Source organism: Hermetia illucens, chromosome 6 (genome assembly GCF_905115235.1).
Source record: "Hermetia illucens chromosome 6, iHerIll2.2.curated.20191125, whole genome shotgun sequence".
Classification (NCBI taxonomy): Eukaryota; Metazoa; Arthropoda; class Insecta; order Diptera; family Stratiomyidae; genus Hermetia; species Hermetia illucens.
The window spans coordinates 56,179,968-56,192,083 of NC_051854.1; the positions used below are offsets into that span (position 1 = coordinate 56,179,968).

The window sequence follows — 12,116 nt, forward strand, 5'->3', positions numbered from 1 at the left end:
CCAATATTGGGCTGATGTAATAGAGTTGCTGGAGGACAGATTGCAGTTTGCGCTGGACAAAGACCGGTTTCCTGGAAAAGAGCCACAACACTATATATTATAGTGGCCATCCAATAAACGATGTGCTCGGAGTAGGTTTCTTAGTCAGCCAAAAAATGAAACCTGCTGTTATCGGTATTGAAAACATAAGCGAACGGCTATGCACTTTGCCCTTGCGAGGCAAATTTGTAAATATAGGCCTAATTAACGTTCACTCCCCTACAGAGGAGACTACAGAGTTGGAGAAGGATACCTTCTACGAGGCAGTAGAACGAACCCTCGAAGCCTATCCCAGGTATGATATAAAAATCATAGTTGGGGATTTTAACAGTTAAGTAGGGACAGGCGATACGTTCACTTTCATAGCTTATATAAAAATGGTAACGGACTGCGGATTATTCAATTAGCAGGGTCACATGAAATGGTTGTTGGAAGTACCTGATTCACGCAGAAAACGGTCCACAAACATACATGGGCTTTTCCAGACGGGACCACTTTCAACCGAATTGACCACGTATTGATCGGACGCCGCTATCTCTCAGCCTTGATGAATGTCAGAACATATAGGGGGTCAATATAGACTCTCACTACCTCGTTGGCATAATGCTCCGGGCTCGAATAATCAGATGAGAGTTAACACTGAAGCCATCCACAGCACAGCCCTCGATAACACCTATAAGGGCGAAATGGATGCCGCAATAACCACAGTCAACAAGATCCTGGAGATAAAGCATCCACAAATGATGTTCACAACCAACTGAAGAACGTTATCATTAATATGGCCACAGACACACTTGGCCCCAGCCGCAAAATATTCGGAACGGCTGGTTCGACGATAAATTTAAGCTAGCAATGGAACGGAAGAATTCTGCATACCGAGTAATGTTGTATTCTCAAAGGACGCGGGCACGCGCGAAGACTTATCACGAACTCCGGCGAGCAGAAAAACGAATTTACAGACGGAAAAAGGAAGCCTGTGAGAACCAACAAGTCAGCAGGATGAAGCCTTATACAGCTCGATACTCATCCTGCCGAGATAAAAAGGGAAATCTGATTTCCGACAGAATGGGCATATTGGCGCGTTGGGTTGGGTATTTTCATGAACTGCTCAACAACCAAGATATCAGTGAGTTGGAGGTCCCGCCAACTGAAGACGACGGACAAATACTGCCACCACCAAGTATAGAACAAACAGTTCGTGCAATTCATCGGCTTAAAAATCATAAGTCACCAGGAGCCGATGGAATTACAGCCGGATTAGTTAAATATGGAGGCGACCAATTACACCAGGTCGTTCATCAAATTGTGCTCATTGTATGGGACAGCGAATCAATGCCAACAGGCATTAACTGTCCCATTCATAAAAAGGGGGATACCACACAGTGCAGCAATTGTAAAGGTTTACGTTGCTGAGTACCATCTATAAGATATTCTCCGCTATCTTGCTAGGTCGGATAACTCCATACGCCCAGAACATCATTGGCCAATACCAAAGAGGCTTCACTCCAGGCAAATCAGCAACATATCAGATTTTTTCTCTGCAGCAAGCGATGGAAAACTGTTGGAATATGGGCATCATTTTCATCGACTTTAAGACCCCCTATGATAGCATAGCCAGGGTAAAACTATACACGGCCATGAGAGAATTCGGTATCCCGACGAAATTAATACAATTGACTAGGCTGACCCTGATCAATGTGCGAGGCCAGAAAAAAGCAGCAGGATGACTTTCGAGACCTTTCAACATCAACAACGGTCAAAGACAAGGAGATGTCGTATCATGCGTCCTCTTTAACCTGCCCGTGGAAAACGTGACCCATGATCATGAGGTAAATGCGAGAGGCACGATCCTCTGTAAGTCCACCCATTTCGGAAAACTGTCCATCCGAAAATCTGAAAAAAAAATCAAGCTTATGCGCTTATATAACATCTAAGCCTCAAATTACATATATCGCCTACTTTTTTAAATGGACCGGAAAACGCCGCTGAAGTTCAGTCTAGGATTATTAAAATTGCAGTAGTACAGAAAATAGCACCGCGCATAATTCCGGAAATACCAGTATGAAAACCCCCCTTAAGTTCATCCCAGAAGTATATATCAACATTGACGATAGTACAGGATATCATTTTGAAAATTTTTTGAATGCAATCCAACTATTATTAACAAAGTTATAGAAGGTCAAAGTTTCATATTTCAAGTAAATTTATTGAACCCCAAGCCATGTATGATGTCATTTTCATATAAAGTAAACATATATGAACGGCGGAGTCCATGCGGACGTTTTGGTTTTCGTTTTTTGGCTTTTTTAAGTTATTAGCAAATCGGTTTCAATTACTCCAGGGCGACATGTGTACGTATATGCATATGTAATAAAGTTTGCGATTAGTAACCAATTAGGATGTGTTAGATCAATTTATTAAAGCGGTAATAGACAATGTTTATTTAAAATGAACATAGTATTTATGTCGTTCATATGTATGTACATTAAACATATACCTTTACACCGGATGCGCCCAGCTTCCGATATCCCAACTTGTTTTGTATCTGTTTTAGGTGATGATATTGAACTCGTAATGCGAAATGTATGAAGTGGACTATTATCGATATAGTACGTTCTAAAGCGAATTATTTACGTAAATGGTTCTTGGCAAACAAAGGACAAGAAAACTTTTCATATTCGAAGTGTCCAGCTTCTGGTTTCCCAACTTATCTTTATTTTCCATGATTCCATGCTTTAGTTTTATTATCTTTGCAACTAACGCTGTGCAAGTAATCCATCTACAACAAAATGGAAAATAAAAGGCTCCTTTCGCTATAATACACGTAATGCATCGCCAGTTCTCTTATCTAGTATACATGGCAGAGAGATTTGTTTATCATATAATCATTCTCATTCAGATAATATTTTCAAATATGTATGAACTATGACGATTCAAATATTGTATACCGAAAGTGGCTGTATCCACGTCAATTCAAAAGTTGACAGTTCAGTTTTACATCTACTTGGTGTGACCATATTACTAAGTGAAGTCGTATAGAAAGTATATATTCTTTTTTGATAATGGCTGAAAGTAAAGGGAAGTTTGTGGTCAGGAAGGCGGTAGCTGAAGACCTGACAGCAGTGAGAAGTTTGATTCAGGTATGTTTAAATAAACATAATTAAACATAACCTAAAATTGAGCATTTGTGTTGCTGTTGAGTTAATATGCCTGTTTCGTACATGAATAAAATAAGCGCATTTGAATAATGAATAATACTATTCTATACTCAAATTATTTTTATACTTGCAACCTATATATGATATGAGTTAATATGTAGACTTGAACGAGTATTTGTTCGAGCTCACAACAAGCTAAAGGTGAATTAGCTGCTAGAAATTTAGTTCTGGCGCAAAAATCGTTGTAGTGATAATGAAACTGAAGCACGATCTCAACAATAGTAATGAAATATTCAACAAAAAATTGTGTCAAATGCTCCATATTGGAGTGAATGTCGATGTTTATGTTTGCATGCAAAAGAGACCCGTTCTGAAATCAGTTTTACCGTTTCCTAATTGAATCGGGAATTTCGAAAATTAACTTTTTTCGATTTCAATTTGTTAAAGTTTTGCAAAAGCTGCGAAAAGCTTAATTTCTTTCAAAGTTTATGGAAACTAATGCGAATTTGTAAGATATGATTTTTATTGATAAACATAATATCCATAGTCATTCAGTTGCAGAAAAAAATTACATATTTTATCAACAGACACCTCTCTGTTGACTATTTGCAATTTCTGTAACTTCTGTCCCTAATGATGCACATATGTATGTTTATGACGGTATAAATTACGCATGCACCCTTGGCTCTTAGGTAAAAGAACTTTTAAAGTATCTTTCAAGCAAGAAAATGTGGAACCCTAAATTGGTCACGCCAACAAATTTCAAATCGAATCTTATACTTTCGCAAGCAGTTCGCATCACATTAGTCACCAGGAATATGACAAAGACGAGAAGATCAAAACAAGTCAATTATGAACAGTTCAAAAGTCTAATCGACACGGAAAAACAACTATGAACCTTTGACCCGTGCTTTCACCGATTGTTATTTAATAACCTGCCCAAAAACGTGTTCATTGTGACTCATAGCCTAAGGAAGGATATGCGGTTATTATGACTTTGTGTTTCTTCAACAGAGAATCACATACCGTATTTATGTATGTATGCTCATCAGCTTAAAATAGGGCTGTAACCACCATTATCCTAAAATGCTACAAACTTGTTACATTTGGAAAAAGAAAAAAATTCACAATACTTGATGTCCTGAAAATAGAATAGAATTACTAGTAAGCATGGGTTTCCTAGGAAATCGGTTGGTAGTAAATGTCCTTGTTGATAACATTCGTAAAAAAGAATTACTTCAAATAATCAAACCCATGAAATATGTAGGCGTAAACAATTGCTAAAACCCTTTCTTCCAAACAGATAATGTTCTTAAAAAAGATAAGCTGATAATATATGTTAAATGTCGACTGTTAATCCTGAAAACAAATTATGCTACACTCGTGTAATAGCAGTTTGCACGGTTTGTCAAAAAGTTCGTACTCTTCTACAACCCATCTGGGTAACTTAATGTAAGGTGTCCTAAATCGTGACTCCTAGCTCCTCCTAAATCGTGATCTATTCGCTGCCATTTCCACACTCTAATAGATTTACCAAAAAGTTTGTTCCATAATGAATAGTTGTTGATACTTCAATACTGGACGATGTTGAAAGGAAATAAGGTGCAATGTTCATGGGCTAGCCCCTAAAGATTTACCTTCATGCTATTAGGGCTTGTTTTCCTTTATTTTGCTTTCATTGTAAAATAAACTTATATCCCTAAAATTCGTACCAATCTGATTATCACTTTTCGAAATCTTAACAATCATCTTTGGTACGTCCCAGGTTCCATCACTAAGACAAACGGTAATAAACGGTATCATTCACTTCGGCGGTGTCCGGATAGCTGAGTGTTTAGAGCGCAAGGCTGTCGTACGGAAGGTCGCGGTTCAAATCTCACTGGTGGCAGTGGAATTTGTATCGTGATTTGACGTCGGATACCAGTCGACTCAGCTGTGAATGAGTACCTGAGTCAAATCAGGGTAATAATCTCGGGCGAGCGCAATGCTGACCACATTGCCTCCTAGTGTCCCGTTACGGTCTTGAATGAAGTGCTCTAACACACTTTAAGGCCCTGATCCAACATGGATTGTTGCGCCAACGATTATTATTATTTATTCACTTCGGCGCCTGCGGAAAGAAATCAAAAAATTCAAAATGCAAGTGAAACCCCTTTCCGGGAATCACCAGCTCAACGAAACATTGAAAAACAAGAGGTTCAAATGTGGATTAATTACCGCCTTCACGGCTGGACGAAAATCATATTACAGAACAGAAAAATCTTTGTCTTTTGATACAATCAGAAATGAATGCCTGCAAGCAGTTTATAATGGTAACTGTGAACAAAGCCTTACCCCTACAAGTAAACTGAATGGCCAAAATGTGTCAAAAATCATCATCATCAACAGCGCAACTACCGGTATCAATAGTAAGGAACTCCAAACATCCGGGTTTTACGCTGATATCGATATGTCCGGATAGCTGAGTGATTAGAGCACAAGGCTGTCGTAAGGAAGGTCGCGGTTAACACCTCACTGGTGGCAGTGGAATTTGTGTCGTGATTTGACGTCGGATACCAGTGGACTCAGTTGTGAATAAGTACCTGAGTCAAATCAGGGTAATAATCTCCGACGAGCGCAATGCTGACCAAATTTGCCTTCTACAGTATACTGTAGTCTACCGTTACGGTCTTGAATGAAGTGCTCTAACACACTTCAAAGTCCTGATCCAATATGGATTGTTGCACCAACGATTATTATATTATTATTATTATCGATACTCCTGAATTGTCTGGCGCCTTGATATGCCCTTATAGATTTATAGACTATACTTGATCGACTTTCCAAGCTGGATCAACCTATCCTATACGGATTGAATGACCCATCAACCGCAACATATTGAGCCAGATATTATCTACAACCAGAGGGTCGTGGTATCGCTCATAAATTTCATCGTTATAAGTATAGGCTACGGAAACGACCATCCTCATGTAGGGACCAAAAATTCTTCGAAAGATTCTTCTCTCGAACCCAACTAAGGACATGAGGACTGGCAAGATAATTGTCATGTACAGTAAGAGCTTTGACCTTATGGTGAAATGTGTCAATCGAAATATTTTTTGTAAACCAAAAAAGGCTTTGTTGGGTGCCAACAACCGTGCTCGGGCTTCTTCTGCTTAGTTGCTATTGGTTGCAATTTTCGACCGTAGATTGTCAAAGTTGTAGTCCCCTAACGGACATTCCCGTTAAGAGAGTAGGAGAAAGAAGTGCATGAGGATTTAAGCGAGTAACACATCGAGTGACACTTTCTGAAGTTTAGTGCTAAAGCGTTAGTCGAGCACCAACGAGATTGAAGTGAAATACAGTCCATAAGCGACGATATAGCGGAAAACAGCTTAAGGTCGTCGACATAGAGCAAACAGGGACAAGTAAGGAGGGGAGAGGAAGTCGTTGATAAAAAAAATAACAACGGGCCCACAAGGAGCGGGAAATGCATCCGCCAAAAGAGACGCGAGAGGATCGGTTGGAAAGGTAAGAGGCAAGCCATAAAACAAGTGGAAAGTTTAGATAGAAGTATCTGGCAATTTACAGTGTCGAAGCCTTTAGCGAAATCAATGTAAATGGTATGTACTTCTTGCCGTGAATTTAGACATTTGGCGACAAAGCTGGTAAAGCCAAGCAGGTTGGAAGCAGTAGGCCTACGCTTAACAAAGCTGCTCTTTCACTATGTGGTGGCCAAATTGGGAGGACAACCAGTCGGTGACATATCTTTCCAAGATTTTGGAACAGGCGGAGAGGAGGGAAATGGGACGGTAATTCTGAAAGTGGCTTAATTCTAAGAATACTAAGAAGTGCCCTTGTCGTTGTTTTCTATTTTGCCAAATCCGAGCTCCACCATGGTATTTTACTCTTCATTGTCGTACCCAGCGCTCCTCTATTCTCTCATTCTAGTTATGGTCACCTGGGGTTTGCCACAATCACGGCAATGGATTTGTTGCGACTCCTAGGGATCGTAACTCCGGCGTTCAGCATTGAACGTAGGCCAATCTCTCTCTCACAGAGTCCGAAATGTGGCGATACTATGTGGAACCATGCCTATTACGAAATCAATACTATATGCTCCTGGTGTTTTGGACTATGATGTCGTTCGATATCTGTCATTCTCCGACAAAAGTCACCCTCCCAGGGGACTCCACCGTGATATCGAGACTTCTTACCTGAGCAAATTGAAGGAAGTAGGTTCACTACCCAAGTTGAGGCTCTGAAGTCCGGTCTCTTCTAGAGATTCTAATAGCTTCGTGTTTATATTAGAACGTTCCCAAACCCTCTGCAGAGTTGGTCATTCGCCCTTCCACACATCGTTGAGGGAGGTGAAGTTTAACAATAACATTTTACGATATACATCTATCGTCTCAAAGCAAAACTTGGTGACTTGCAATGATGAAGTCCCGACAGTTAAAAGGAGTTTCTTTCTGACCTATTCGCACGGCTAACTATCATAATCTAATGGGTTGGTGTCGTCAAACAAGACCCATTCTAGCCAGATCGATAGACTCGGCTGCAAATGCAAACTTTTCCGTTGCTATCACTTAGGCCGACGAATTTCGATTCACCCTTAGCCGCAGATAACCCGGACGACCTTTTCCCCTCAGCCTTGATACGACCCGGGGGTTATGATCTGCCAGAAGAGATTTGCCCGAAGGTAATTTGCTTACAGGCAAATGCTCAGTCGGAGGTAAAACTTCACAATCAACAGTTGGCGGTGACCCAGGATTTACTGTCAAGAGGGATCTATTTCGAGTCTTCCGTTAAGGACCAAGCCTCAATTGGATTGGTTCTCAATTAATAAGTGATCAATCTAAGTGTAAATTCAGCTCCAACATTTGTTGGGGGTTGCCTTCTCACTCAGAATCGGAACGTCACGATCGAAATTTAATTTTTCTTCGTTATTATTGTTCTTCAATGATCGGCTACGATGGACTTGGCTTTGCCGGCAAAAGTAGGTTCATCTCGGTGAAACCCTTTCTGCAGAAACAATTAGCCCAGAGTTCACCACTCTCGGCTATATCTTAGCCTTCGGCATAATAGTGACTTTTTGGCTTGGGGTATGATTACCACTTAGATTCCGGTTTCTGCTCTGGTTTAACAGACGATCTTCCTTGCTCAGCTACCTCAATACTGTAAGGTAGTTAATCGTCGTAAAAGTCATGGACGTTCGTTTAACCGCTTCCTGTCTCCTGATCTCGTTTCGCGGAGACTTTGTAGTACCGATCCTAAATAATGCATCATTCTGCAAAACAAATCCTTATTGAAATCGATTCGATGTCTGTTCGTCTGTTTATCGTTCGTATTTAGTTTAATATAAACCTGTTGTCATGAAATATCCCGAGAGTATATGTCCTTTAAAACCCTTCGTATGCACTGAGCCACACAATTTTGTGTTGACTGCAAGCAAAGGCTCCCTATACATGTAAAAGGAGTTATACATTTTATTTTCTCAAAATATGGTCAACAAAAAATTCTGTAAAAGATCATAATTCGCAGCGATAAGGGGTTATACAAAAATAAGAAAACTCACACATATTAAAGGACTCATAATAACATTCATCTTCCTGCAATACTTTCGCTTTACTGTAATAAAAATCCTTAATATTTTCAGGAACTGGCGGACTTTGAAAAGATGAGTGATGGACCAAAAATTTCTGTACAAGGTACAAAATACATATCTTAAAACTACAAATTGTAATTCAAGTTTTAAATCACCCGGTTCACTTCAGACTTGATTCGGGATGCAGGTCTAGATGGAGGAAAAGAGTATATGCATTGCTACGTTGCTGAGAGCGTAGGCAATGATGCCGAATCGCAATCACCAAGGTAAATTTAAGCTTCTAAAAATATTCAAACCAAACATTGTATGAATTAGGAGGTTATTTGTTAACCGAATTTTTAAAATAAAAGATTGCCTTGGAAGATATTTTTCCGTTTTATTGGCTAAAAGTGTCTAATTTGAACAAATACGTATTTCGGAGACCAACTGTCCCCTTCTTCAGTGTTTTTATCTTAAGGTAAAATGTTTAAATTAGACACTTTTAGCCAATAAAACGGAAAAATATCTTCCAAGGCAATCTTTTATTTCAAACATTGTAATCAAATAGAATTTACAATGTGCTGTGATCTGTTCAGCCATGGGAAATTACATACATATTCAAAGAAATCCTTCGAACTTCTATAACTATATACACACCTGGACGAAATAATAAGTGTCAACGTTTTTATTCTCAAACAAGCTTTATTTTTCATATCTTTTTCTATTATCCTTCACAAATTGAATTAGTTTTCAACACAAACATACTTCATCGTCGCAACAAAAATTGAAAGCTTTGGAAACTCTAAAGGAAACCTGAAAATTTATTTATAAAATACACCAATTTTCAAATGGTCATAATAATAGGTGCATCGAGCAAACTTAATAATTAACATTAAAACTAAAAATTAGCTAAAATGCCTTTAATACCCTTAATATCCGCCATTATTCTTGACGACCTTTTCAATCTTTCCGGGCATACAAGTTTTTATAGGAATATTATACAAAACTTTTTGAATATTTTCCCACTACTCCGATTTGTCTTAGCAAACTTTGTTGGAAATTCCTCGCGTAAGTTCGCCACAGAGTTTCTCAATAGGATTGAGATTTGCGGATTGACCTGGCCACTAAAGGACGTTCACGTTTTGACTAATCGCAATGAGTGTTTTCGACCATTGTCCTGTTTCTTCAGCCTTTGTCCCGCTCACAAGCGGGGTCGGTTCGCCGTGATCGGCCTCACCATTTGACCCTATCAAATGCCTGATCTGGATGCAACCTCGAGGCTTTTAAATCCCCATCCAACGTATCAAGCCACCGTTGCTTCAGACGGCCTTTTGGTCGTTTACCATCGACTTCGATGTTCAGGCCAATCTTGGCAAGTAAATTCTCGTTGGCGCGAATTACGTGACCATACCATCGAAACATGTTATTCTCGGCATAAGGTAGCATTATCCTCTCCAACAAATCCTTCTACACAAATCTATCAATTGGATGTATCGGACCTACCATACACCTTGCTATGAAAAACAGCCCCATAACATTATACTACCACTTCTGTGTTTTAATGTTTTTTTTTGTGAACCTCGTATGAAATTCTTTGCCTTCCGGTAGATGAACGTTCCTTGCCGCATTGTTATCAAACAAATTTATTTTTATTTCATCGCTCCAGAAGATATATTTTTTCTCTCGTCGACTAGTTCGTAATGAAACAACATTGCCAATTTCGCCGACAATTGTCCTTCGTCGTTTCACTAATGTAACAATTTGATTGTCGGTTTTTGATGGAGATTTTCGGGGTGCCCCAAGTCCATTGGATTTTTCTGGTTTCAGAGCATATTTAACGAAAAGTTGGGACCTTCCCATTAATCTGGCAATAAACTTGTACGTTTTCCCTTCATCCTGGAGCCGACGAACAAGTTCTCCCTCTTCTACACTACAGTAAAATCCACTATCCATCTAATATCATGATAATATTACAATTATATTCTTATTTAGTTAAATTCCCTCATAATCTTACCTTCTGTAACTAAATAATTATTTAAATAAAATCATTTCAATTTTTTTTCCAATACACATTTTTTACTGTCTAGCTCCTCTTCAAGGCTGAACGAATAAAAAAGTCCTAATATTGTGACCAGAAAGCAGTTTAATCGCAGGTACTCCTTCATTTCATTTGAAAACAGTCTAACGCACTAGCGACCCCGTTTTGTTTTGCAGAACATACATAGTTTTTCTCCACATTTTTCAAAATTTGAAGTTCACACCTATTATTTTGTCCAGGTGTGTATATGTCTAACCGAGCAAAAATTCTTTGTTTAAATTGAAAATTGTAGGTGCAATTGATTAGAACGCGGGCCCTTCAAAAAAGAAAGCTTCATGGAAGAAGAGCTGTATATCCACCATTTCCTATTGTATTACGCTGAAAAAATAATTTATACAGCTTATCAGATGTACAAATAAGGACCTTTTATAGAATTTTGATTTACTTCATTTTCCCCCGAAAAAATCCCAAAAAATATGTTTATTTTTCGGCGCTACAATGGCTTAACCTCTTAAATTCTCCGGTATTATATTACTTATCCTACACGGCTAGTATTTCATCAGTTTGGTGTTAGGGAGAAGGACAAAATTATGGCAAACTGATCGTTTATGACAATGTCTGATGGAATGATGAATATTCACATTCCTAAATAAAATATCTGTCAGTCTAAGTGGACTGATGACAAATTAAGTTCAGTGCAATTGTCATTGTGTTGTTGGTGGAAACATGCCTTCCGAATGGTCCGGATAGTTAAATGCGTGCGATAAAAACTCTTTTTTATCGTCTTGTTTATACTAAACACATCAACCCATCAGTTAAGTTTTGATGGATTGACTTATAGTAAACTGATGAAAAACTAACTGTGTAGAGTAAGTCGATGGGGCAGAATGCCTGCTTGCACTTCTCTACGAAACAATATTCACTTATCAAGCTAATAATGCAACTAACTTTTCCAGAGTCATAGTCGGATATTCGATTTGCTTCTTTTCGTATTCAACGTGGGAAGGGAAATCATATTTCCTTGAGGACATCTACGTTCAGCCGCAATATCGTAAATCTGGTGTCGGTCGGTTGCTATTCAAATATGTCGCAAAAAAGGCACGCGAATATAATTGTCCTCGATTAGACTTTCATGTTTTAGACTGGAACCCGGCTCGACAATTTTATGAGAAATTAGGAGCAACAGATCTGACATCAAAAGAAGGTTGGTTATTTTATAGAATGAATACAACCCAAATGGAAGAATTGTTGAAAGAATAATAAATGGTAGAAAAATTATTAATTTAAAACTTTGTTCTCTCCATATTTTGTGAAA

At 38.7% G+C, this 12,116-nt stretch overlaps 1 protein-coding gene across 2 annotated transcripts in view; it reads left to right on the forward strand.

Moving 5' to 3' along the window:
- The window catches only part of LOC119659851 (thialysine N-epsilon-acetyltransferase), a 147,018-nt gene extending 134,928 nt beyond the window's left edge, over positions 1–12,090 (forward strand). Inside the window, exons 1-4 of one of the 2 annotated variants that reach the window (XM_038068154.1) lie at positions 2,983–3,179; positions 8,836–8,887; positions 8,954–9,050; positions 11,758–12,090. In XM_038068154.1, coding sequence (XP_037924082.1) covers positions 3,102–3,179; positions 8,836–8,887; positions 8,954–9,050; positions 11,758–12,061 — 531 coding nt within the window. In that variant the 5' untranslated portion in view covers positions 2,983–3,101 and the 3' untranslated portion in view covers positions 12,062–12,090. Of the gene's footprint in view, positions 1–2,982; positions 3,180–8,835; positions 8,888–8,953; positions 9,051–11,757 lie in introns of those variants that run through there. The other variant, XM_038068155.1, reaches the window with a different exon arrangement.
- The last annotated feature ends 26 nt before the right edge of the window (positions 12,091–12,116 follow it).